The sequence below is a fragment of the Ursus americanus genome, chromosome 15 (assembly GCF_024610735.1).
Source record: "Ursus americanus isolate L20-20 chromosome 15, mUrsAme1.1.p, whole genome shotgun sequence".
Taxonomy (NCBI): Eukaryota; Metazoa; Chordata; class Mammalia; order Carnivora; family Ursidae; genus Ursus; species Ursus americanus.
The window spans coordinates 24561488-24589039 of NC_142141.1; the positions used below are offsets into that span (position 1 = coordinate 24561488).

The window sequence follows — 27552 nt, forward strand, 5'->3', positions numbered from 1 at the left end:
TTTTATATTTAAGTCTTTGACCCTTTATAATTTTTATATATGGTGGGAAGGGTCTACCTTCATCCTTTTGTATGTGGATATCCAGTTCTTTTAACACCATTTGTTGAAAAGAGTGTTCTTTCCACATTAATGGTCTGGGCACCTTTGTTGAAAATCAACTAACCATAGATGTAAAGGTTTATTTCTGGACTTTCAATTTTATTCTGCTGATCTATATGCCTGTCCTTATGCCAATGCCACACTGTTTTGATATCTGTTGCTTTGTATTAAGTTTTGAAACTGGGAAGTGTGACACCTCCAACTTTGTTCTTTTTTAAGATTGTTTTGTCCACTTGGAGTCTCTTGAAATTCCCTATGGATTTGAGGATCAGCTTCTCTGTTTCTGAGAAAATGGCACTGGGCTTTTAATAGGGCCTGCACGGAGTCTTCAGATCACTTTGGGGAGGATTGCCATCTTTACAATGTTAAATATTCCAATCCATGAACATGAGCTGTCTTTCCATTTATTTGTCTTCTTAATTTCTTTCAGCCATGTCTTGTGGTTTGCAGGGCATATATCTTGCATCTTTTTGGTTAAAGTTATTCCCAAGTATTTTTATTTATTTTGGTGTTATTGCAAATAAAATCGTTTTTTAAACTCCCTTTTTGGATTGTTCATGGTTACTATAGAAATACAATTGAGTTTTGTGTGGTGATCTTATACACCACAACTTTGGCTCTAATGGGCACCCCCCCTAGATTCTTTAGGATTTTTCTATACGTAGGATTATGTCATCTGTGAAGAGAGATAGTTTCACATCTTCCTTTTGAATTTGGAAACTTCTTTTTCTCTGTGATTGCTCTGCCTAGAACGTCTAGGACAGTGTTGAACAGAAGCAGTGAAGGTGGTATCCTTGTCTTCTTCCTGATTTAAGGGAAAACGCTTTCAATCTTTCACCATAGAGTTAGCTGTGAGTTTTTCATCTATGGGCTTTTGGTTTTTTTTTTTTTTAAGATTTTATTTATTTATTTGACAGAGAAACAGAGAGCACAGCAGGGAGAGCTGCAGGCAGAGAAACAGGGAGAAGCAGGCTCCCCGCTGAGCAGGGAGCCCGATGCGGGCTCGATCCCAGGACACTGGGATCATGACCCGAGCTGAAGGCAGACTCTTAACCAACTGAGCCACCCAGGTGCTCTTCATCTACGGTTTTAATCACGTTTAAAGATGTTGCCTTATATTCCTCGTTTGTTGGTTTCTTTTTTAAATCATAAATTTTGTCGAAGATTTTTTTCTGCATCATTTGGGATGATCATGTGGGCTTTTTTTTTTTTCACTCTTATCAATGTAGTGTTTTAGACTGATTTTCACGTGTTGAACGGTCTTAGCATTTCTGGGATAAATCTCATTTGGCCGTGGTGTACAATCACTGTAATGTGCTATGGGATTTGGCTTGCTAGTATTTTGCCAAGGATGTTTGGGTCTATGTTCATCAGGAACATTGGTCTGTAGTTCTATTTTCTTGTGATGTCTTTGTCTGGTTTTAGTATCAAGGTAATGCTGTCTTCACAGAATGAGTTGAAAAATGTTCCTTTCTCTTTTTTTTCAAAGATTTTATTTATTTGACAGAAAGAGACAGCCAGCGAGAGAGGGAACACAAGCAGGGGGAGTGGGAGAGGAAAAGCAGGCTCCTAGCGGAGAAGCCTGATGTGGGGCTCAATCCCAGAACGCTGGGATCACGCCCTAAGCTGAAGGCAGATGCTTAACGACTGAGCCACCCAGGCGCCCCATTCTCTTCTATTTTTTGAATGAGTTTGAGAAGAATTAGGGTTAATTCTTCAAGTATTTTGTAGAACTTACCAGTGAAGTCATCTGGTCGTGGGTTTTTCTTTGTTGGGAGGTTTTTGTTTATTGATTTAATCTCTTTACTAGTTATAAGTCTATTCAGATATTCTATTTCTTCTTGAGTCAGTTTTGATTGGTATTCATGGTTACCTGAGGTTCAAAACAATTTCCTGAAAAAAAAATGTATATATAAAATAGATTACATATACGTGAGTACATGGAAAGACTAGTCATTTTCTTGGACCGATGTTATATTGGAATTTTTTTAGTTTCATGAAGTAACTTTACAACCATAGTATTTAGAAATAAGAAGGAAAATACTAGGGGACTCCATTAAAAGGGGTAAAAGCAATTGACTCCAGGGAAGGAAGGGGCAGAGGAATGCTATTGTTCTGAAGAAATATAGCAGCACAATTAGACTCTTTGTAAAAACAAACAAACAAACAAACAAATAACTTAATTAACTGATGTAAAAAAAGTTCTGCAACCAGGCTGTCTAGATCCAAATCCCACCTCTGCCATTCAGTAGCCATGTAACTATGGGTAAGTTTAAGGTGTTTGAGCTCTCTGAGCCTCAGTTTTTCCATTTGCAAAATGGGAATGGCGATAGTACCCATTACATAAATGTTCTATGGGAACTGGAGGAAAGAGTGAATGGAAAGGGCTTAGCTGTGGAGGGTCCTGGAAATAGAAGCTTCTTGCTTCTATCCTCAGGCTCTCCCAGACCAACCTAACTTTCCTTTTGGCTAAGCCAGAGCTGCCTGGTCACCCTAGAGACTCCCCTATTTGTGCTACTGACTGACTGCTTGACTTTGGGCATGTCTCTTCTCCCAGGATCCTTTGAAGGTGGCTTCAGAAGGCCCCTAAACTTAGCCAGCTCCCCTAGGCTCAGGCTGGGCCTGTCCCAGACTCCAACCCCTCCCCCTGGGGGTCATGGCTTTGTTTTCTTCTAAAGACCCAAGATTTCCAAACTCTGTGGTTGCCTTGCCTAGCTAAAAGGGGAAGAAGGGGATCAGCCCAAGAAGGAGGAGGAGGAAGAGGAGAACAAGAGAAACAGCCAGTACAGCAGAGAGAACGTGTGCCCAGCGGTCCTGGTCCCTGTGGAGCTAGCAGCTGAGATCCCAGTGCCTTACCCACCTCTCAGCCCCGCATCAGCCTGCCGCCTCCCCCACTGAGGCCATGGGCCCAGGGGCTCTGCTGGTCCTGCTGGTGGCCACAACTTGGCATGGTAAGAGCAAAACCGGGGACTTTGCAGATTGGGGGGGGGGGGATGAGTGACAAAGAAGGCCCCTGTGCAAGGACCCCGTAATGTCCTTCCCTCCCTGGGTGTCTCCGCTCTGGACCGCAGGTTTGCAGGGCCTGTCCCAGAGACAGGCTGCTTTGGAGAGGCAGTGGAGGGAAAAGAGGGTGTGGGTGGGGTGGAAGAAGCCCAGCCAGGGCTGCAGGTCTGTCCCAGCTCAGAAGCTGACTCACCATGTACCCTGAACAAGCCCCTGATGCCCCAGGGCTTCAGTGTCCACATCTATTCAATGGCAAGTGTGGGGGGCAGTGGTGAGCTGGACTGAAGAATGCATTTCAAACTCCGCTCTGCACACAGATTACCTGGGGATCTTGTTAGAGTGCACATTCTGACTCAGTAGGGCCCAGGTACAAAGTTCTGCATTTCTAACAAGCTCCTAGGAGAGGCCATTGCTGCTGGTCCAGACCTACAGCTAGTGGGGAGGCCCCAGAGAGCTCCCGATGGCTCTGCCAGCCCCGCCAGCCTGTGAGCCACAGAGAGCAGGCAGGATCCGACTTGGAAAGGCCGGAGGGGGCAGGGGTCATTCCTTGGGAGGCTCGGGTAAGGGGCTGGAGGGGAGGATAAGAGGTTAGCCTCTCTGGTGAGGTGAGGCTCAGGGGAGGTGAATTTGGGAGGAGAGCAGAGGAGGACTAGAGGAGGGCCTGGGGGGAGCACAGTGTGGGTCTCCCTGGGCAGAGTGCTCCCAGAGACAGGCTGCTGGGCCTCAGCACAGGGAGCTGTGAGGCAGACCCCGTCCCACCTCTAGCTCTGGTAGCAGCCGCACTGGTGCGGAGCTCCATCCCAGGCGGGTGCCTCACTGGAGGTGAGGGGCTGGCTGCTTGGCTTGTAGTTACAGTTGTATTTTATCACATGCTTATTTGGAGGGATCTTGGGCCAGGATGGGGGTGGGGTGGGAAGGAAGCCTCAGCTCTGGCCTCCCCATAGTCCTGGGGCTGCAGCACCCTGGGGAGAGGTGCATCTGGTCCCCGATGAGCAGATGGCCCGCCAACATCTCTGGGCTTGAGTGTCTGTTCTTTGTTATTGAGATGTAATTTGCATAAAGTAGAAAGCACAGATTCTTAAGTACACAGTCTGATGAGGTTTGACAAATGCATATGCTTGTGTACCCACCACCCCAATGAAGATAGGAACTATTTCCCTCTCTCCAGAAAGTCCCATGGGTTTTATATCACTGCCCTGTCCTATCTTCCTGCCCAGTACCTGCCTGTGGGGCACTGTTGTGTTGGCGGGAGGGTTGTCCAGCACCTAGACCCGGAAGAAAGAAAAGATGGGAGGCATCAGCCTAGAAGCCTCAGATTTCAGCCCAACAGACCAGTGGTGAGAGAATGGGGGTGCAGGGGTGGCTGTGAGGGAGTCAAGGGCCAGGCTCCGAACACCCTAGAGATGGGCAGAGGCCCGCTAAGATCCTGGGCTGAGGACGGGGCTATGTCCCCAGGCCTTGGTGTGCAGTGTGGAGGGGGCACTGAGGGAGAGGAATGGAGGTTGGGCCACATCCCGGAGCTGAGATGAGAGACAGGCACAGACGGGGACCTTGGTCAGTGTCCGCTAAGCTCCAGCCCCCACCCCAAGGAGGACAGGCCTAAGCAGGCTTTCTCTTCCCCGCCAGCCAAACCAGCAGGGGGAAGTTAGGGGCAGAAGTTGAGGGTGTCAGCCTGGCCCTGCGTGAATATACGGGACAACAGGACAGGACAAAACAGGACACATTTCTCTGACCACATTTCCAGGAGGCCAAGACAGGGGCTAGAGGGACAGGGCAGGGGAGGGGCAGAAGAAGGCGCCACTGAGACCGGGTGGGTACAGAAGCGGAACACAGCGAGAATCACAGAATCCGAGACCTCGGAGGGTGCACAGACGGTGACCTTGAAAAGTTAAAAACTTCAGAGGCATCTGGGTGGCTCAGGCTGGTTAAGCATTTGACTCTCGATCTCAGCTCAGGTCTTAATCTCAAAGTTGCGAGTTCAAGCCCCATGTTGGGCTCCACGCTGGGCACGGACCCTACTTTAAAAAAAAAAAAAAAAGTAAAAAAAAAAAAAGTTAAAACCTTTAGATATTAGAGTGTCAGGACCAGAAGCGAGGGTTAGAAGTGTGGCAACCGAGGCAGTAGCCCAGGGCAAGGGCAGTGGACTGAGCCTGGGGCCGCTATTGCCTCGCTGAACCCTCCCAGGACCTCCCAGGTGGAAAGGGACTGTTTCCCCTGGAAGGAAGAGTAGCCTGAGGCTCAGAGAGGTTAAGCAACCTACCCAGCGTAAGGGAGGAGCAAGTGTCTGCCTGTGTGGCTGCGACCCCACAGTCCAAGCTCTTCCCCGCGGTCAAACCCCAGCGGGAGCCCCACATTGCTGCAGCTGAAAAGGACAGCACCAGCCCTGCTGGGATTTGCCGACAGCCTGCCAGAAATGACGCCCGCCCCTCTCCCTGGTGGTCACGTGGCCCAGGAGGGCTACGACCCCCCAAGTGTTGGCTTGGCAGTATTCACCAGTTCCCTCAATTCTTTATGCTCGTCAGATCAGGCAGCAAGGCAAACCCCTCTAGACGGGCATAACATCAAAACATTAATGAAGCCATCCTGAAATAATTTGACAGAGACGATCTTTCCAATTCTGGAGTCTATGGTGGGGTGGAAAAACCCACTCCAGGAACTTTTGTGCAGGACAGTGGAGAACCCTGAATTCAGCCGATGCCCTGGGAGCAGCAGTGTCCAGGTCCCTGTCACCAGAGTAGAGCGGTCGGATTCATTAGGGGCACCCAGGTGGTCAGTGGCAGAGCCAGGCCCTGCAGCCCAGAATGTTCCAATGTGCAGCAGGTTGCACTCCTTCTCCTGGGGTCTCTCTGTGGGAGAGGGTCGGTAGCCAGGAGGGCCAGGAAACAGAAGTGAGAACATCCCTGGGAGAAAGGCTGCAGGCTGAGCGGAAACTGGGGGCCGGGCTGGACACCAGCAATGTGCTTCCGCCCACACGCGCTCGGGGGGCGCCTGGCTGCCCCTCCACGGCCTTGAATCAGCTCTCACTTCCCTCCTTTGCCCCTATTTTAGGCCTGGAAAAATGCTGACACTGCAGAGGCAACGGGCCTTCTTCCCGGAGGGCCTGATATGGGTTTCAAGTTCTCTTTTCTCCTTTAAGAAAATTTTCCTTAAAAGAGATTGGCTTCCTAGTAAACACAGTGGTGCTGGTGTGCTGGGCTAGACTGCTGACCAGCCCTTACTGAGTGTTTATTTGGTGACAGATAAGGTTCCAAAGGCTTTCCATGCCCTTAAACCTCCTGGCATCCCATTAAATGCATACACTTATTGCCCCCATTTTATAGGTGGGGCAACTGAGGCACAGAACCTCTGAACCATCCCACTGTGCTGCAGAGTAGATGTCCAGTGGTGGGAGAGGGCATGACACAAGATTCCCGGAAACTTTCTAACTCTGCTGGGCCAAGATCCTACGACCCTTCTCTTCTTTCCCCTACGAATCAAGTCGGAGGACTTTGCCACGAACGTTCCATTCATTTGTTTTTTCTGTTGCTCATTTGAGCCCCCTGCTTTGAGCCAGGTCCTGGGTTTGGCACTAGGGATACAGCCCATCTTGTACATGGGGCCGATAGGGTCCAACCGTGGGGAGAATGTTTCGGCCACAGCTGGGAAGACTGAGGTGGGAGGACCCCGCAGGACAGCAGCAGACTGGGCCCGAGAAAGCTCCCAGTGCCCGTTACTCAGAGGAGGGAGCTGCTGGACATCAGTCCCTGGCTGAGCAGATTGGAGGTGGGGGGCTGAGCAAATGACAAAGAGGGCCAAAACTTTCTTGAGGCGATCCCCAGTCACAGCTGAACCCCAGCACCACACGTCTCCCGCCAGGAGGCTGGGATCATCAGACCAGGGAGGGTCTCCTCAGGGCTCACTTCTGTCCCCTATTTGCCCCCCCCACACCAGTTCAAGGAGTCCCAGTGATAGAGCCCAGTGGCCCTGAGCTGGTCGTGGAGCCAGGCACAATGGTGACCCTGCGATGTGTGGGCAACGGCAGCGTGGAATGGGACGGCCCCATCTTCCCCCATTGGAACCTAGACACTGAGGCCCCCAGCAGCATCCTGACCACGAATAACGCCACCTTCCTGCACACCGGGACCTATCGCTGCACCGAGCCTGGAAGCCCCCTGGGGGGCAGTGCCACCATCCACCTCTATGTCAAAGGTGAGGACTCCGGGCCCACCCCAAGAGGCCTGGCCCAACAGGCCCCACCAGGAATGGGCAAGAGGGCCAGGCCCTAATATCAACAACCATAATAAAGCAGCTCCACATGGGCTGAGCACCTGCCCTTGACAAAGACAGGCGGCAGTGCTTCCAATTTACTGTAGTTCTCATAGTAACCCTGTGATGTAGGTTCCAGGATTATGTCCAATTTCCAGAGGCTCAGACGGGTTGAGTCATTTGCCCAAAGTCACACAGCACCCAGGAGGAGGGCTGAACCCGGCTCCAGCGCCCCCACTCGGAAGCATCCGCTGAGCTTCTCTGGTATTGCGTGACCTCAGGCAAACGATCAGCTTCTCCGAGCCTCCCTGTCGCCAGTGTCCAGGGACCGCTTGGCCTGGTGGAGGGAGGGCGGTTGTAACCCCGTACCCCCTCCACCCCAGACCCCGCTCGGCCTTGGAAGGTGATGGCCCAGGAAGTGACGGTGTTGGAGGGTCAGGACGCACTGCTGCCTTGCCTGCTCACCGACCCCGCGCTGGAGGCAGGCGTCTCGTTGATGCGGGTGCGGGGCCGGCCCGTCATGCGCCAAACCAACTATTCCTTCTCGCCCTGGTATGGCTTCACCATCCACAAGGCCCAGTTCACTGAGACCCACGGCTACCAATGCAGCACTCGAGTGGGCGGCAGCATGGTAACCTCGACGAGCATCTGGCTTAAAGTGCAGAAAGGTGCGTGGGGCTGGGAGGGGCAGGCCAGGGCGGAGGGCAGGGGCATGTGAGAGCCGGCAGGCATGCGAGCCGAGGCCGGGCCTGGACCCATGGGGAGCAATGGGCTGTCCCTCTTCTTTCACGCCTTCCTTCCAATCGCACCATGGTCATCCACAGGGGCCTGAGGGGGCAAGACAAGCAAGGTGTGTCGGGCACAGAGGGACAGCCCAAGATTGTCTCAGCTCATGAGACATGCTATGCAAATCATTCCACAAGGGCATGGGGGGGGGGCTCTCTGAGAGAGTGACATTTTATTCCAGCTGAACTAGGAATCATGGGAAGCAGGTGGCCATGCAAAACTCAGCAGGTGCAAAGTCATGAGGTGGGAACAGGGTCTGACTGTTTCAAGAACGGAAGGAGGGCCCCAAGCTGTCCCGCACTGTCAGACATGGATTTCCACTCCATGCCGGCCCGGTGCTGGGTGCTGGGCACAAGCAGGAGGGGCAGTGAGCCAAGTGATGGAGAGGTGGGTGTAGGTGCACGTGACAGCTCTCACCATGGGGGTGACAATGGTGGTGAAGTCTCCCACCTGTCCCTCTTGCCCCAGCTAGGCTGGTGCACTGGATTCTGGTTTCTGGAAGGCCTGGTGTGAGTACGCAGGACCCCAGGCTTGACACTGGGCTTGAGACAGGAATCAGGTCCCTGCAGTGAGGGTCTGGGTCACAGCAGCATGGCCGGCAACAATGCCATGGGTTCTGAGGCCATGAGACCTGTTCAGGAAGTCGCAGGACCCCACCATGTGGGCAGAGGGGGCCATTAGGTCTCTTTCCCTGCACTCCATCTGGCAGAGCCCTGGGCCCTCTTTCTGCCAGAACCCCCTTGGTGACTTTGGATGAGTCCCTTAGTGTCTCTGGGCCCACTCACGATGTGGAAGGAAAAGCCCTCCAGGAGGGTGGGCAAGTGTGCAGTCTGCGTGGCGGGAAGGCCAGTGTGGCTACGGAGCGGGGCGCGAGCATGAGGCTGCAGGGGCTCGGGTGGTAGGTCAGTAACGGGCCGGGACTTGAATCCCAAGAGTGGTGGAAGCCACCAGATACCGTCCCAGGAGACGCAAGAGATCTACTCTACGTTCTTAAGAGCTCCCTCAGGCTGCTGCGAGGACTCTGCATTGTGCGGGGGCCAGAGGGGAAGTGGGGGCCTTCCAGGTGGCTGCTGCAGGCGCCCAGAGCTGAGAACAGGGTGAGACTGGGAAGAGGTGTGGGGATGAGGGGAAGTGGACTTCTCAAAGTCTGTTTCAAAGACAAGACATGCTGTCTGAGGCCTCCAAGCTGCCCCCCAGGATTTACGATGGAAGCTTGCTGGGGGTCCCAGCCTGTTTCTGGCCTGTGGCAGGGAGCAGAGTGACAGCTCCTGTCTGGGTGTTCATGGGTCGCTTCCCCTGGCCTCAGTCATCCCAGGGCCCCCGACCTTGATGCTGGAACCTGCAGAGCTGGTACGGATTCAGGGAGAGCCTGCCAAGATCGTGTGCTCAGCCAGCAACGTTGATGTTAACTTTGACGTCTTCCTCCAACATGGAGACACCAAGGTCAGTCCGTGGGGAGACAGCAGGGTGAAGGGTGCCCATCCTCCCAGCACATCAGGCCCTGCAGGGTAGAGCCCCAGCCCCGCTACCAGCTGGCTCTCTGGACTGAGGGCACAGCCCACGCCCTAAGATCTCACTGCCAGTCAATAGCTGATTCAGAACCAGGACTTGGGCTCAAGCCACTGATTCTTGTCGGGGGGAGGGAGATGGTACTCTACTCCCTTGACCCATGCCCTTTGCCCCAGCCTGTAGACAAGAGCCAGAGGTTAATTCACTTCTGACTGAGCAACGGGTTTCTTGGCCACCTTGAAGCCCAGGAATATAAAGGCCATTTCAGAAAGACTAGGAGAGAGGGAAGCAGAGGGAGTACTCCAAAAGAGAATGGCATTGGGCTGCTCCTAAGAGCTCCTTCCTGTCCCACTGTGCCTACCACGTGCCAGGTACAACTTTACCCCCATTTACATGCAATAGCTCATTGTTCTTCCCTGCAGCCCTAGGAGCATGGGTTGGTGTTAGTCCCATTTTACAGATGAAGACACTGAGGCTCAGAGTTCAGTCTCTTGCCCAAGGAAAGGCATATAGTAATCTTTAAAGCCTGACAATTTAAACCCAGAGTTTTCTAATCCCTAAACAACATTGGTATCCCATTTTCATACCTTCTGGCTACAGCTCACAATCCCTCAACAATCCGACTTCCAAGGTAACCAGTACCAAAAAGTCCTGACCCTCGAGCTCCATCATGTAGGCTTCCAAGATGCTGGCAACTACTCCTGTGTGGCCACCAATGTCCGAGGCATCAACTCCACCTCCATGCTCTTCCGGGTGGTAGGTGAGCACGAGGGTAATGGGGGAGGGTTGACAGGGATCCTGGGGCGAATTGGAAAGGAGGGAGCTGATGCGGACAATGAGGAGACGCTGTTAAGAACACCTGCACTAGCCTCCCCTTATCCTGGGCCAGGCCAGGGAGCCACGCCGCTGGGATCCTTCCCAGATCCTTCCCCTGAATCCCTCACTCCCTTCCTGGAGCTCCTACAGGGCCTTACTGCCTTTTGTTTCGTGATTGGCATCCCATAGCTCCCTACTAGACTGTTGTTTACTTCTTTATTCATCCCTTCGTGCCGGGAACACCATCACAGGGACACAGGAGCAGACAAGGCTCACCCGGGCAATCATGCAGGAAGCACAGAGTGTCCTGCAAACACCAAGAGGGTCCCTTGACCCTGGCTTGCACAAAGTGGCCTAAATTAGGCCCAAAAGAATGGAGGTAGGTTAGCGAGGCAGAAGAAGTAGGAAAGGAAGGGGGCAAGAGCACAGCATGTGGATGGCCCAAAGGGAAAGAGAGCAGAAAGCATCTGAGACGTGGGCAGAAGCTGGCAATGGCAGGGATGTGAGTGGTGGGGCATGTGGCCAGAGAGAAGCAGGGGTAGAGGCAGCAACCAGACAGTAAAACGGGCAGGTTTGCAGCCTATCCCGCTGGGAAGTCACTGAGAGTTGAAGAGGACAGTGACGGGATCAGACTGCGTGGAGGGGTACATCATGGCAGCACCCCAACCTGGCTCCGCCAATGACTCGCACGTTGCTTAACTGCAAGACGGGGATACTGACGGTACTAGCAGTTACGGTCTCATCGGTTTGTTGTGAGAATTAAGTGAACCTATCTATCTATCTCTCTACCGATCTAACTCTGGCACAGAGTACATGCTGCCTAAGTGTGCCCCGGAAATGTCATCTGAGAAGGCCAGTCCGATGCCCTGCGCAGTGGATGGGAGATCGGAGGCTGGACAAGCTAAGTGGGAGTTTCTCAAGGTCAAGACAGGCTGAGTGATTTCATTCTGGCCACGCCTCATGTGTTCGATGTTATGGGAGACAGAGGGGTGTCGGGGAGAGCACGCGTGACCATCACCACCCGGAGAGCAGCAGCGCTGCACAAGGCTTGCAGGCAACGTGAGCTCTGCCGTGGGCCCGTCCTGCGCCGGGAGCTGTGCAGGGTGAAGGAGGAGAAGAGCACATCGAATTGTTCCCCAGTCGTGGGTTCTGAGCCGGTGTGCTCCCTAGTGCATGGGTACAGCAGTCACTCAGTGTTTGTGTTCTGGAGGCCGAGGACGCGGCTGCAAACACGGAGGCCCCCGCCCGTGGGAAGCTTGTGCTCCAGCTGGGGAAAGACAAGCAATGGGCGACATAAATTCTGGAAACCAAATCAGTTCTGTAGGGCTTGCCATTTAAAATAGGGCATCCTCAAGGAAGATCCGAGCAATGGCTTGCAGCTGGCGAGGGGTATGCCTTGCAGGCGTGCGGCGGCACAGAGCTCCAGGCAGAGGGCAAGCGGCACGGTGCCTGCCACGCAAGGAACAAGTCAGCCAGTGTGGCCGGGGTGGCGCTCGGGTGGAAGAGTGGTACAGGCGAGGTCAGAGAGCTGAGGGGGAGAGGTGGCACATTCACAGGGCCCCAGAAGCCAATGTAAGCACTTGGGTCTTTTCCCCTTGAGAGAGATGGGGTGCCATTGGAGGTCTGAGTAAAGGAGTGTAACACCATCTGACGTGAATGTAATAAGATTTAACATGGCTTTCCGGGGCTTTGTGGAGGGTAGAAGCAGGGGAACAAGGTAGGGGGCTACTGTGATTGTCCAAGCTAGAGGTAACGGTGGCTTGATTAGGGTGGTGGTGGCGGAGGGGGTGGGAGGATGGATGGAGGATGAATAGACAGATAGATGGTTGAGACGGAGAGAGAGAAGAGGACAAAAGTCTTGTCCTAAAAGCTCACGGATTAGTTGGACAGAGAGGATGGCTCCCCGAAGGGAGAAGCAAATGCAGGGAGTAGTATAAATGTGGTGCCTAATGAATGCGTACTCTAGAAGGGCCATGGGAGTCCAGAGGAGGGAGAGCTCCCTGTGGCCTGGAGTGGTGGGTGGAAACCCCTGATAGGGATGAGTCGTGAAGGATGGGAAGGATCTACATAGAAAAGTGGAAGAAGACAGGGCTCCGGGTGGAGGAAATGGCTTGAACAAAACCTCCAAGGTAGGAATGACTGTGGTGTGTTGGTATGTTGAGGGGATGTTAGGAGACCCAGATGGGTGGAGCAGGGAGTGTGTGTGTGCTTGTGTGTGTGCGTGCGTGTGTGCACACACGTGTAGGAAGAGGGGGCTGGCTAGAGGAGCATAAGAAGGAGACTTGATTGAGGAGACCCTTGAATGCCAATCTGATGGTGGAGGCAATAGGGAGCCAGAGGGCTTTGGAGCAGGTAGATCATAGGGTAAAAGAGGAAATTTTAGATTTCATAGAATTGAGTAAGGAGAGGAACGCTTAGAGATCGTATAGTCCAGGGCTTTTTGCAAAGTCTTGGGGATTGAAGATAGCATTTCAGGGGCTTCCGTGAGAGGCATGGAGAGGCTGAGTGAATGGGGGTTCTTGCCACAGCTCCTTCGCCTGAGACTCAACCAGAGCAATTTGATTATAATTCATGCAATATTTAATTAGAAGAAACTAGTCCGGACTTTTTCAGGCATAAGTGACAGAAATCAACTTGATCTGGCCTAATCACAAGAGGATCTTTATGGGCCTTATAGCTAAAAAGGCTCATGGATATGAGCGTCAGGTAAATTGGAATTAGGCGTTCAGCTGATGTGGACGAGAGCCTGTTGCGTCTCTCCTCTCAGCTCTACATTTTTCTTGTGGACCCCTTGCGGCAGCAGGCTTGACAACCCCAGCAAAGTTAGGGCTTCTCCTTTCCCTGAGCTCCAACAAAAGTCATGGAAATAAGTGTCATAGACCCATGGGCTCATGTGCCTACCCCAAGGCACTCACTGGCCCAAAGGGGACATACTACTTTGGCTGGCCTGGGTCACATACACCCCTTAGAGCTCGATGTGAAAGTTTTGCTGCCTGAACTATTCCCAGGAGAAGAGGAAATGGGTGAAGGTGTCCAAAAAAACCAGCAGACTTTGATTTTTTTGCCACTGAAAATTTTTCAAAAAGTTATAACAACACAAATATATTCAATCTCTTTGTTATACAAATAAGGATACAGAGGTACCAAGGAGGATAGGAATTTGTCCAGGTTCTCCCAGGGACTCAGCAAAGAGTCTGGGCTTCTGCAGGGCAGTGGTGGGAAGGGAGGTGTCAGAGGGCGAGTCTTGGTTGGAGATGGGGGCTATACGCCTAGCACACAGCGGGCGCTCAGGAAGCCTCCAGCTGAATGGCTGAATCGGTGGGCAGATCACCAAATGAGCAAACAAACAGAGACATCTTCCCACTAATGCCAGATCTGTATGTGTTCTGCTTCCAGAAAGTGCCTACTTGAACCTGACCTCTGAGCAGAGCCTCCTTCAGGAGGTGACTGTGGGTGAGAAGGTCAATCTCCAAGTCAACGTCGAGGCCTACCCGGGCCTGCAAGGTTTGAACTGGACCTATCTGGGACCTTTCTCTGTCCACCAGCCCAAGCTCAATTTTGTCACGATGAAGGACACATACAGGTACAGCCTATCAGCTCCCATCTGGATAGCCCCCCAGGCAGAAGGGGAAGGCTTCAGCCAGGCAGGACCCTGACTGGGTCATGTCTCAACCTTGCGGGTGACCTGGGGCAAGTCCCTTTCCCTTTCTGGGTCTCACTTGCCCTGACTATAGAATCTCAATGTCACATCTCTGTTTGAGACTTGGATAAAATTGGCTCATCCCTCTGTCCCACATTCTTGGGAAACCCAATGCTCTCCTCAAGAGTTCTACCATTTCTTGGGACATGCATTCTCATGCTCACTCAGGAACTCTTAATCCCATTCAGTCTCTTCTTCCGTGGCCAGTCCAAATGTACAAGACCCGGCTCCATGATTTCTACTGCTAGATACACTCCTACTCACGATGGCACGGGGAATCTGCCACAACCCGGGTTTGGGGGGGTAGACAGAATTAACATCACACCATCACAGATACAGCAGAAGGTCTTTAAAGGCCTGTGGCCACTCACCCCTGAGAATTTCTCACTCCTTCTCCACAGGCTCAAAATGCTTCTCATAAAGTGCCATCTGGCTCTATCTCCTCTTTCCTCCCTTCTCTCCACTTCCAGAATCTGGCTTATCCCACAGGCACAGCATGTTAAAGTCTATTTCCTGTCCCCTTACATCCTCAGGGTGTTACTTGCCCATCCAAGGTGGCCTCACAGGTAGCCTACCATATAAGACAGTCTCCTCCACAGAGGGATACTGGTACCATGTGTTAAAACAATAGCTTCCTTACCCCCTTGTGTGTGAACTAGAGCACGGCGCTCAAGGCCAGCAAGCGTGTGCTGCGTGTGCAACCCATTCCCCTCCCACACTCTTGACAGACACCTCTAACCCGCTGTGGAGCTCTTTCCCACAGGGTCCGAATGCAGCCCAGGAGTCCTTCTTGACACAGTCTCCCAGCCAGTATTTTCATCATAACTGACTCGGGAGAGGAGGCGTGTTTGCCTTTATTTGGGGGATTTGCTAGATATTTGCTAGATAATCCCTTAGCCATCTTCCAACTCCAGAACTCTCCGGGGTTCTCTTCCTAGCTCCTGAAGCCCAGATCTCATGAATGCCTGGCCTCCAGCTTGCCAACTGTCAGAATCAAAACAAAATGTTCAACAGGACAAAAATGTTTCTTCGTCCTCATTTTTCTCCTCCCAGTTCCCTTCCCATCCATTCTGGTCAGGATTTCTAGCTTCCCCTTGTCTAAAGCAGAAGTTCTGAATCTGGAGTCTATAGACCCCTGGGAGGGGGTCGGTCCATGGACAGGTTTCAGGGGTCCATATGCAACTGTGACATTGCAGAAAGAAACCATGGAGATTCCCCAAAACACAGTAGTGTGGGGCCATTCGGCGCAGGGCAAATAAGCCTGAGCACCAAACAGCCACCAGATTGAGCTCATGTGATGGGTGTGTTCATAATGGCGACTTTGAGTCATGCAAACAAGTTACATTGTTTCCGCTTAAGAGGTAAATGTGCAGAGGGGTTCCGTACGCCAAAAGTCCGGCTGGATGAGATGGCCCTTTGAATACCATGGGTATTAGTCCAGCATAACTTATAATTACATGCTATAATCTATTTTTAAAAAACTTATTATTACCTAAACAATACATGTCCATTATGGGCAAATGCTAAAATAGAGCTTAAGAAAAGAAAAAAACAAAAAATTACCTGGAATCAGCTGAGGATAATTTATGTTGTCCGCATTTGCTTCCGGGTCTTTTCTGTAACAAAGGACACCATTAAACTGAGTAGCTACCATGAGTCGGACTCTGTGTCAAGCACCCTGAATATATGCCCCTTTAATCTTCAGACCAAGGGTGTGAATTACTTACCATCCGTGTCACCCTCACAGAAAAGGAAGCAAAGGATCAGAGAGGTTAAGTACTTGTCTGAGATCACACAGCTGAGAAATCACAGTACGAGAACTTGAACCCTGGTTTCTGTAGCCCCATGGCTACATCCTGCCTCTCATCCCTCTCACAGTCCCTCCTGGCAGGGTTGGTGCATTAGGCACTGCGCTAGCCTGGGTGCTGGTGTGTGGAGCGGGGACTGCTTAGCCCAGTGACGATGGTGAAAGTAGGTACCTTCAGTGGGGGCCTGTGATGAGCCCTCCAGTGTCAGCACTTCACAGACATAATTTCTATTAAACCTCAGAACAAAACCACTTTACAAATGAGAGAAGCAGGGACGCCTGGGTGTCTCAGTCAGTTAAGCGTCTGCCGTCGGCTCAGGTCATGATCCCACGGTCCTGGGATCGAGTCCCACATCAGGCTCCCTGCTCAGCGGGGAGCCTGCTTCTCCCTCTGCCTGCCACCCCCCTGCTTGTGCGCGCGCGCTCTCTCTCTCTGACAAATAAATAAATAAAATCTTAAAAACAAAAACAAATGAGAGAAGCAATTAAGGAAATTGGGTTGGTGGTTTCCCATGTCTTAATGGCACTCAGCCTGGGTCCCCGGCTCAGACAAGGCCTTAGCATCCTGGACACTTCACTAAAAATGAAACAAAGCCCTTCAGGAAGGTTGTCTGAGCCCGCTGTCTCGCAGGAGCCATACCGGGGCAGGGCTTCACGCTAGACTGCTTGCCCCTCTCGTGCAGGTACACCTCTACCCTCTCCCTGCCTCGCCTGAAGCCCTCGGAGGCGGGTCGCTACTCCTTCCTGGCCAGAAACACCGGAGGCGAGAATTCTCTGACCTTTGAGCTCACACTGAGATGTGAGTGATGGGGCAGATGGGCCGTGGTGGTGGTGGGGTACAGGGGACTAAGGTCCCTGGGGCTGCCTGAGGCTCGCAGATGGGCAATGGAGGGAAAGCAGCTCAGTGCAGAGTGGTCAGACAGGAGACTTGGGGCTGATCCCTCCCTCTTCCACCCCGCTTTTTCTCCTCAGACCCCCCAGAGGTAAGGGTCACATGGACTGTCATCAATGGCTCTGATGCACTGCTCTGTGAAGCCTCGGGGTACCCCCAGCCCAATGTGACATGGCTGGAGTGCCGGAGCCACGTGGATAGGTAGGTGGCTCTGCTCGCCTTCTTCACCCCAAGCTGAGGGGCCAAGCCACGGGGCGTCCTGAAACTCGAAGCCACACTGTGCTCTTCCCAGGTGTGATGAGACCCAAGGGCTGGTCCTAGAGGACTCACACTCGGAGGTGCTGAGCCGGGAGCCCTTCCACAAGGTGATCGTCCACAGCCTGCTGGCCATGGGGACCTTGGAACACAATAGGACTTACGAGTGCCGGGCCCTCAACAGCGTGGGGAACAGCTCCCAGGCCTTCAGGCCCATCTCTATAGGTGAGCCTTCGCCCTTCCCGGGCCAGGGTGGGAGGTGGGCCCAGGAAACTGCCCCAGCCCTAGGGAGCCAGGGAGCCAGGGCCCAAGGGCCAAAGTGGAGCAGATCCCAGCCATACCAAGTTCCACCTCTCTGGGTCCAACCGCAGCCGCCTCCTGACCAAAGGCCTTCTGAAGAGGCCAGGTAGAGGAGGCTGGACCCCAGGGGACTAGAAGCAGGGAGGACAGGAGCAGAGGGAGAAAGCAGCCTGAAGCCTGGCCTCACCTGGCCCCTCTGCTCATTTTCCTGCATTTGAACTCCTCTGTGAACTCACAAGTATGTGTTTGGCATGAGCTGTGTGCCAGGCACTCACTCAGGGCAGGGGAGCAGTGCATCCAAGGAGCTGAGAGCCTGGGGAGAGAGACAGGCCAACCGCACCGCAGGGCCAGCCCCGACAGCCTCCCCCATCCCTCTCAGACTCTCTTCCCTCCAGAGACACAGTGCTACCCATTCAGGACCACTGTCCCCGGGCGGGGCTGACGGCCAGCCCCAGGCACTGGCACGGGCTGCGTTGTTCAGAGGAGGGGTGCCTTTCCCTGTGTTGCACAAAGGCTCCCGTTGTCTGAGTGTGAGAGGCCCACAGCGCAGAGACCCACAGCACCCTCAGACTTCTGCCAACCAGGACTCAGCAGCACTGTGTGCCCGGCCCTGGCCAGACTCTCTGGGCAGACGGCACAGGGTGGGAGCCTCTGCCTGGCTCAGAGGGGGCCCCCGCAGGTGCCTTGGAGCAGCTGCGACCAGAGCCAGACGCCACATGTGGCTGCCGGTGGCTGCTCTGTCTCGCTGCTGGGGGTCCGATATTAAAAACTCTAAACGATGTTTCACTGCGGGCTTACCCTGTGCCAGGCGCTGTGCTGAGCACCTTACAGTCACAATCTCAGTGCTCACACGACCCTAGGAGGTCAGCACTATTTTCCTCCCACTTGGGAGATGATGGACCGGAGGCTTAGGGAGAAGTCACAGGTTCGATGTCACACGACTCCTAAGTGGCAGAGGTGAGATTTGGCCTCAGACCCACACTGCTGATGTGGGCAAGATGGGGGACATTGTGTCCTCCAAACATATTGCAAGAAGTAAGGTTATTGATCTGGAGGAGGGGACCCAGGGGCCATAAGGCCAGCATTCAGACCCTCGGGAGGGCTGTGTGTTTCCAAGGGTGCTCGGGAAAGCAGCGGGGAGAGGCCGGGAGGGCAGATTTCAGTCTGACCTCTAGGTCTTTCTGTCTGAGCTGCCTGAAGGTGTAGGGGGTGAACGCCCATCCCTGGGGTGTGTGTGTGCATGTGTGCATGTGTTTGTGTGTGTGCGTACACCGACAAGCCACGGCTGGGCACCAGGCCAGCCTGCTGCAGACGCTCCTTGCACTGGCAGGAGGGGGTACTGTGTGACCTGAGGGGCTCCCCAGCCACAGAGGCTGTGACACGGGCAGGGCTTGGGACCGGGCATGAGCAGAACCAGAGGGGCTGTCCTCCCGGGCCCTGGCTGGGGGAGGGTCTCTAGGAAGACTCTGGGGCTCTGGGGGCTTCCGGGTGAGAAGACTCTTCGTTCAGCCAGCAGGCCCTGATCGAGCACCCACTGTGTTCCAGGCAGTGCAGTGGCCTATCTCAGGGGTGGCAGGCGGTCTCGGAGGCCCCCTCCGCCGGCTAACCCCTCTGCCCCGCCCCTTCCAGGAGCCCACACGCAGCTTCCTGACGAGCCACTCTTCACGCCCGTGCTGGTCACCTGCATGTCCATCATGGCCCTGTTGCTGCTGCTGCTGGGGCTGCTTTTCTACAAGTACAAGCAGGTGAGCCCGGGCAGGGCGGGCGCGAGGGCGTCCCGTCTCCTGAGTGCCAGACCCCAGGGCAGAGCCGCCAGGGGGTGAGGGTCCACCCTGCAGTCCCCGAGAACCTGCTTGTTCTGTCAGCCATTCAGTCACGAGCTCTTTAGTGGGTGCCAACTGTATGCCAACGTGAGCGGCTGGGTTCTGAGTGAGCCAAAACTCAGAGCCTCTGTGGCTCTTCCCTCGTCCCCCCCTTTCTTTCCTCTTTCACTGTCCAGAGCGGGAGATGGTTGCAAGTCAAACAACCAGAAAAGTGAGGGGTGGATTAGAGAGTGAAAGATGCAATGGGGAGAGGAATGGGGTGTTCCAGGAGAGCAGGAACATGGGGTCCTGTCCCCGCCAGGGGATGCGGGCACATGGAGGGCATTGTACGGCCAGGACTGTGTCTCCCGTCAGGTGGTGGGTGGTCTAGTGGAGGAAGAAGGTTTGACCATCCTCGACCTCTCCACCAGTTATTATTCATCGAAGCTGCCATTGATGGCCTGTTGACATTTAGTGCACCGCCTGTCACTCTGAGTTCTCAGTCAGTGATGGCAACTTGAGGGGCATTTTCGTGAAGCCTGTTACTCCCATCCTCTTGCTGCATGCCCTCAACAATCACAGCATGTGGGTAGCATCGCTAACCCCATTTTACAGAGTTGGAAGCTGAGATTCTGAGAGGTGGAGGTAGCTGCCCTCGTCTACAGCTGGTCGGTAGCAGAGGCTGGGTTTTAAGAAGCCATGTTTTTAGCCATTATGTGAAACACTGAATCATCTTATCTCACCCTCTTGACAACCTGGAAGCAGGGACTGAAGGAGTCAGTATTTTACAGTAAGGAAACTGAGGGCTGGCAAGGGTGAGGAACCGGCCCAAGGGTCCCAGGTGCCTCCCACACGACAGCCTGAGGCCTCTGCCACCCTGCCTAGCTGCCTTCCTACACAAAAGATGGTGTCCATTGTCCCTGGCAGGGAAGGGAACCTGCTTGGAGAAGGTGGTAGGCATGGAGGGGACAGATCGTGGAGAATGGGGGTGCAGCAAGGGGAGACAAGACTCAGGGAAAGGATATCGCTGGGGGAGAGGGCAATGTGTACAAAGGGGAGGGTGGTGGGGGAGGAGACCGGGGCAAGTACCAGAAATATCAGTGCCGGGAAGAGGAGGCAGGTTGGGGGTCCAAGGAGTAGGTCCAAAGGAGCAATATGATTTAGGGGTGAATAACCCACCTTGTGGGCCTCCTCTGTGCCTTCTCTTCTGCACCGCTGCCTTGGGGGTTTTAGTAACCAAAGAGGACCTAGACAGTGTGGATGGGATGTGGGGGCTCATGGGGGGGCTCTCATGCTCATGCCAGCACCCAGCATGAAGAGGCAGCTCTGAATGCAGCCTCTAAGAAACAAAGGTCAAGACATCAGGGATCTCAGTCCAGCTCTGAAACCGTTTTGCCATGGGACCTTGGCTGACTCACTGTCCACTCTGGGCCTCAGTTTCCCCACCTGTACCGTGGGACTGGTAACAGTCTTCCTTCTCTGACATTCCACAAACCAACGGATAGTCTGGTTTAAGAGCCAGGGTTTGGGAGTTGGACAGATGTGGGTCTGGCCTCTGCCAATCTCCAGCTATTGTAACTCTGGGGAAGTTGGGGTGTCTCTGCCTCTGTTTCTCCATCTGTGAAGTGGGTTTAATAATAGTGGCCACCCCACCAGGCTGTTGTGAGGATTCAATGACGGAGCGCATGGGGGGGATTTAGCAGGGTGCTGGGCATAGACAGCGCTCAGACAGACGCAGCACGCCCTTGCCCCAGGAGGAAGCTGACTGGGGAACCTGAGTTAGCTCATGCGTCTTGGGACTGTAGGAGGGTCTGAGGTTGGGCATCTCCTTGACTGCACACCCACAGTGGTTGTCAGGCCTTGCTCACCCACCTCTGTGGACAGGCCTTAACTCACTCTTGTGAGTTCCTTCTCTGAGCAGCGCCGATTAGTACAGTTTCTTCCTTTTATGGAGCTGAAAACCGCCTCCCAGTGCCCCGCAGAGCCGCCACCTCAGCCCAGGACAGCTCTGCCGAGATTCCGGAGAAGGCCCAGTTCCCTCTCCAGCCCCTTCTACCTTCAGGTGCCCAGCCCCCTTGGCCAGTTTTGGTTTGGGACACCATACCTTCTCTCCATGGGACCATTTTTGGAACATGTAGTCCCAGCCACCTTGTTTCCCACCCAGGACATGTAACTGTCCCTGGAATCCATTCAAGGGCAAGGGAAGGAGGGCATCCCATGGGACAAGACCTTGAGGGGTCAAGATGGTCATGCCCTTGCCTCTGGGCCCTCTGTCCAATTCCCCTCTGCTTTGCCCCACGGGGTTCTGAGCTTTGCCTCTGCACTGGGGACTCAGCCTGGCCCGTCCTTACTGCCTGGGCCTGCGGTGAGGGGTGGCTCTGGCGGGGGGAAGGGTTGGTTCTGCCTCAGGGCTGAGTCATCGCCTTTCTGGTCCCCAAAGAGACCACAAGGGGGGCTGAGGGGGGAGGAGAAAAGGGCAGGAGTCAGCAGTCTGGAAGGAGGAAGGACACAAGGAGGAAAGGATGAGGTAGGGAGGCACGAAAGCTGGGATTCTGGAGTCAGAACTGAGCTCTGGGGCCTGGAGGTTGACTGGGGCCAGGCAGGAGGGGCCCCAAGGATTCCAGCGGGAAGTGTTGAGGTCGCTATCTTCCTAAGACAGAGAACACCCAGCAGCCCAGAACCATCAGGCCTAGATGGGGAGGGTCACAGGACTGGCATGTCTCCCTGCCCATCCCAGTCTCCAAGGGGAAGTGGGGGTGAACCTGGGCCTGGGCCTGTCGTAAGGAGTGAGATGACACATACTGAGTGTGCTGCCCGGTGCCCTGCTCACAGGGGGTGCTCAGGGAGCACTGCCTCCTATCCTGACAACTACTACCATTAGGAAACCCGGCCGAGGTGGCCCGTCCCAACTTCCCTATAAGGGCTCTCCTTCAGAGGAGACCCCTCCACGTAGAAGCCCTGGGTAGCCAAGGTGGTACAGAAGCACCACTGCTGGCTGCCTTCCAGGAAGGGGTAGGGATGCTGGAGGTGCAGGGGGAGGCTGGGGAGAGCTGCGTCTTCCTCCAGGTAGAGTCTGGGATCCAGAGACCTGAGATCCAGCCAGATGACCTTCCTCCTTTGATCCCCCCTTCCCCCAATAGCCCCTGGCTGGGGGCGGGGCAGCGCTGGGGAGGGGGCTGACTCAGGCCCAGCTGCAGGGGCCAGAAGAAGGAGAAGTGGTGAGGAGAAAAACCAGCCTTGGCCACAGAAGGCTCTGGAGATGGAAGTGGCTGGGGGAGGTCAAAGACTCCCCGCCTGGCTTTCCGTCCGTGTTCAGGGTTGGGAAGGTGCCCACACGCGGGGCGTGAATCCTCTGTGACTCAGAAGGTTCCTCCTTTGGTCCCACTTCAGACTCTTCCTCCCGAGCCAGAGCATGGCTGTTCTTGAGTTTACCTGCAGCCTCCCTCCCGAGGCAGAACCCGGAACTTCTTCCTTACGTCGAACCGCAGTCTCCTCTCCCAAACTACCATGGGGAAGTTCTTCCCTCCGGCTCCCTGGAGTCTTTTCTCTGAATCTGGTGCCACTTGCAGCCACAGGCCGCCTCCCTCCCCAACAGCCACTCACATATCCGATAGCTCCCCCAGGCTGGGTGCCCGGAGAAGGAGCCCAGCTGCTAAGCACAGCCCAGCTGGTCCCTGTCCCCTAGGGCTGACCGGAAAGAGTGGGACTGCTGACCCAGGGCCTCAGTGTCCTCCACCACCCAGGCCCAGCTTCCACTTTCCACCTAAAGTCCGTCTTCCATCAGCACTTCTCTTGGGCACCCCCTGGCATGATGCCCCCCAAGCAGCTGCCACCCTGCACAGGAAGGAGCGAGGCGGCTGCTCTCCTGCTGCCTCTAGCTCTGCCCTCTCCCTCTCCTTCTCGTTTGACGACAGAAAGTCAGACGTGTCCCTCATCTGCATTACCCCCTCAAGGGCTTCTCAGTGCAGTTAGAGGGAATCCACTCACTCACCCCGGTGCTCAGACCTTCCTGTCTCTGGAACATCCCACCTCCTTCAAGCCCCACGGGCAGCTTCCGGTGCCTCAGACTCGCCAGGACTCAGCCCACCAGCGGGCCGCTGCATCTGCGCTTCCCTGAGCCTGCAAAGAGCTTCCTCCAACATCATCTGGCCACTTCTTCTCACCTCCTCAGGGGCCTTCCCCGACTTACCCTCAGGTGTACCCGGCGCTCTCTGTCCCATCACCTTGCTTTATCTTCTTTACAGCCCTACAGGAAAATGTCTGACCTATGTACGTACTTGATGCAAATGCCTATCTTAGCCCCTTGCCTGGGGGCAGGGGGCTTTGTCTTCTTCAGTTCTGAATCAACGGTGTCTGGCACAAATAGGAATTCGGTGAAATATTTGTCTGGAAATATTATTTGGCCTTAAAAAAGAAAGAAATTCTGAGACACAAATGAACTTTGAAGACATTAGGCTGAGTTAAATCAGCCAGTCACAAAAGGACAAATGCTGCATGATTCCAATGAAATGAGATACCCAGAGTCGTCAGATTCGGGAGATAAGTGGCCAGGGGCTCAAGGGAGGTAGGAATGGGGAGTCGCTTAATGAGTATGGAGTTTCAGTTTTGCAAGACGAAAAGCATTCTGGAGACTGGTTGCACAAGAGTGTGAATGAACACTTTTGAATGGTATACTCAAAAATGGCTGAGATGGTAAATTTAATGTTGTATGTATCTTACCACAATTAAAAAGAAAACCAGACAGTATTTGGATGGGAGGACGGACGGATGGATAGACCTCAAGGTCCATCCCTCCCTCCTGGCTCAGGAATTACCAAGTTAACAGAGCTGTCAAGACTTTCAGAGGTGACCCTGTCCCCCGTCTTTCAATACACAGGTGGGGAAACCAAGGCTTGTGGAAGGGAAGGTCCCATGGTGAGGCCACGCCAGGCAAGGACAGCTCTCGGTGCCTTGGACATGGGACAACCTGGTCCCTCTCACCATAGACCACCCCTGCCTCCTCCTCCCATGCTTTGGGAATGCCCACACCCCTGCTCTCAGGGGTCGGGGATGAGACCCCAGATCTGCCCGCAGGTGGCTGACATAGGCTTCCCCCCTCTCCCTCTGCAGAAGCCCAAGTACCAGGTGCGCTGGAAGATCATTGAGAGCTACGAGGGCAACAGTTACACCTTCATTGACCCCACCCAGCTGCCCTACAATGAGAAGTGGGAGTTCCCCCGAAACAACCTGCAGTTTGGTGAGATGAGATCTTAGCACCTACCATGCCCCCCATCATGGGGTCAGCATGCACTGAAGGGAGCCTGTGGGGCCTTAGAGAAAGGGCTCTTTGTCGCCCAGGGGCCTAAGCAGACTGTGTGTGTGTGTGTGTGTGTGTGTGTGTGGCAGGGAAGACTCTCGGAGCTGGTGCTTTTGGGAAGGTGGTAGAAGCCACGGCCTTCGGTCTGGGCAAGGAAGATGCCGTCCTGAAGGTGGCCGTGAAGATGCTGAAGTGTGAGTGAGGGGAAGGGGCTGCGGGGATTTGCGGCGTGGGGAGGAGGTGGTGTTTGCTCGGGGAGGGCCTGCCCTGTCATCACGAGACACCACCCACATTTTTGGCCTAGCAGAGTCTGGGGGACAGGGCCTGGGATTGGGGGGCAAGGATTCTTGGCTTCTTTTGTAAGCTCCAGACTCCCCCTAATTTTTGGGTGAGGAAGGGCTTCTGATGGAGCCTCAAAGAGGCTGGGGTGCACAGAGGCCACCCTGGGCCATGGTCTGGCCACAGCTTGGTTTCCTGCCACCCGAGAGCAGCTCAGGAATGGGCCATCTCTCCCCCTCCCTAACTTCCATCTGCGTGTCTGCATTTTTCCTTTTCCCTCTTTGTTCACTGATCACCTTGGGGTACGGGGTGTGCCCCACTTGCTCTCTTGGGTGTCTCCTGTGTGCGTGGCTCTCTATGTCCTGCCCTCTCCCCATCTATGGGATCTGTGGCTCCATCTTCCAGCCACGGCTCACGCAGACGAAAGGGAGGCGCTCATGTCAGAACTGAAGATCATGAGTCACCTGGGCCAGCACGGGAACATAGTCAACCTTCTGGGAGCCTGCACCCACGGAGGTGAGGGGTCCTGGTGGGCATCAGGGCCCGTGGTCTCGCAGCCTCTTTGGTGTCTGAGGGCCCAGGGTCACCTCCTTCCGTCTTCTCCCTATCTCCTCCAAGTGGTGGTAGGCTCTCTCCCTCAGCATTCCTCAAGTTCCTAGACCAGGTGCCTGGATTGGTCAGAAGCTGTTTATGACTGATAGACGGTTCTATGAGCTCTAATCAGTGGTTCTCAGACATTGGTGGGCATCCAAGTCAGCCAGAGAGGGGGCTAGGAGTGCAGATCCCTGGGCCCTGTTGCAGGGAGTCTGATTCTGGGGTCTGGAGTGAAGCTCCCCCACAAAGACACTTAGACTCTCAGGACAGGGTCCACAGAGGTGCCCCAGGGCCTGTCAGGACTCCCAGGCTGTCCCATCCTCTTCTACAGCAGCCTTGACACATATGGAACAACGACAGATTTCCTTTGAAAAAAGAATTCTTCGGCTACAGTTTTTTGAGATTCCTCTGCTTTAGACAGATGGGATTACTGAGGCCAGAAAACAGAAAAAGCTGCCCATGGACAGTCAGGATTAGAACTCAGAGTTCCCCAAGTCCCATGCCAGGGGGCCATGTTGCCCCACCCCATGTTCCTGTCCACATGCGGGAGTGGGCTAAGGAGTGCACTTACCCCAATCTCTTGGCTGCTCTAGGGCCTGTTCTGGTCATCACCGAGTACTGTTGCTATGGTGACCTGCTCAACTTTTTGCGAAGGAAGGCCGAGGCCATGCTGGGACCCAGCCTGAGCGTGGGCCAAGACCCCCAGGCAGGCGCTGGCTACAAGAACATCCACCTGGAGAAGAAATACGTCCGCAGGTAGGACCTGGCAAAGGACAGGAAGGAGGCTAGGACTGGAGGAGAGGGGCCCTGGGTCTGTCCATAAAGCTAACGCAGGCTTGGGTGGCTATGTGGCCCTCACATTCCCATCTCTGCCATGAGAAGTAGTCACCCCAGTTTAGATGGGCCAACCCAGTTTTTCTACTACTTATTCCTATCACCCAACAAATATTTGGGCACCTACTATGCTCTAGGAGTATGGAAGGCAAAGATGGGCAGCTCATAGTCCGGTGGAGACAGGCGTTAATGAAATCATCACACTAATGTATGTAAAAGATCAACCAAGATCCATTCAGGCCTCTAGCCAGAGATGGGCAGATCTCGAGGGCAACTGCCCTATTTCTCCCATGCTGTCAGGGGCTTACGCTGTCAGGGGCTGCACAGCACCTGGACAGAGTCTGCTGGTTGTTGGGAGAGAAGGGGCAAAACAGTGTCACTGTGCCAGGCCCCTGATCTACTTGGGCCTCAGTTTCCCCAGGGCGAGCCATCGGGGGGGTTGAACCTCAGAGTCTTTCCTACTGTCATTCTGTAATGCTATGATTCCTGGAAGCCACCCTGAGGCAGATGGACAAAGCCACATGGGGAACTAGAGAGGGGAAGCAGCTAGTTTCGTGTCACACATGAGTCAGGGGCAGGGGCGGAGGCTACGCTAGAACTCTGCTCCCTTGACTCACGGTCCAGTACTCACCTGAGCCTTACTGCTGTCCTGAAGTCTCAGACTTGGGGCTGTGGGGCCTCAGGGCCAGGCTGCTGAGACAGGATCAGAACAAGAAGGGTGTACATGGGGCCCCTGTCTCAGCCACCGTCAGCTGCCAAGCCTGGGGAGGCAAAAGGGGAAGGAGGCCATTTCGTTCCATCCGATATCCTTGAATATGAGCGCTGCCAGGATCTGCTTCCTCTTCTATTCTCTGCCGTCCCCTCAGAGGGCAGCTCACCCTGGGCCTCTAAGAGGCTGGAACCTCAGGCCAGGCCCCGTCAAAATAAGCACTGAAGTAAAGTATTAACTTCTGATCTTTAAATGTGCAGATGGGGAAAGAATTCGGCAGGTGATTTCAAGGGCAGATGGCATGTGAACCAATCCTGCCAGTGGGTTCCCAGGCTGCATTAATGGAAGTATAGTTTCTAAACCAAGGGAGGGGATCGCTTTGCCATGGTCAAAGCATAAATAAGACACTCCCTTCTCTTTCTGGGAACACTAGAGCGTGGGCATTGTCAAGGTGCACATCTCCATCGCAGAGGGGAGGGGGGAGTCCAGAAATCATACCTAGTAGTGGCTATTAGAAGCAGTAGTGGCTATTCAATCTAGAGAAGTGCTTTCTCCAACTGTGACACAAAGCCTGAGCTCACAGGCGTCACCTGAGAGCTGTCAGAAACACAGGAGCTCAGCCCACC

The 27552-nt window shown here is 54.2% G+C and overlaps 1 protein-coding gene across 1 annotated transcript in view; it reads left to right on the plus strand.

Annotated features, from left to right (window-relative positions):
* The first annotated feature begins 2804 nt into the window (after positions 1 to 2804).
* The window catches only part of CSF1R (colony stimulating factor 1 receptor), a 29617-nt gene continuing 4869 nt past the window's right edge, over positions 2805 to 27552 (plus strand). The window contains exons 1-14 of the mRNA XM_045815242.2: positions 2805 to 3050; positions 7033 to 7290; positions 7731 to 8015; positions 9440 to 9576; positions 10243 to 10402; positions 13855 to 14041; positions 16649 to 16764; positions 16938 to 17058; positions 17150 to 17337; positions 19042 to 19157; positions 24324 to 24450; positions 24600 to 24704; positions 25195 to 25305; positions 25977 to 26139. Of these exons, the coding sequence (XP_045671198.2) occupies positions 3002 to 3050; positions 7033 to 7290; positions 7731 to 8015; positions 9440 to 9576; positions 10243 to 10402; positions 13855 to 14041; positions 16649 to 16764; positions 16938 to 17058; positions 17150 to 17337; positions 19042 to 19157; positions 24324 to 24450; positions 24600 to 24704; positions 25195 to 25305; positions 25977 to 26139 (2123 nt within the window). The 5' untranslated portion in view covers positions 2805 to 3001. The remainder of the gene's footprint in view (positions 3051 to 7032; positions 7291 to 7730; positions 8016 to 9439; positions 9577 to 10242; positions 10403 to 13854; positions 14042 to 16648; positions 16765 to 16937; positions 17059 to 17149; positions 17338 to 19041; positions 19158 to 24323; positions 24451 to 24599; positions 24705 to 25194; positions 25306 to 25976; positions 26140 to 27552) is intronic.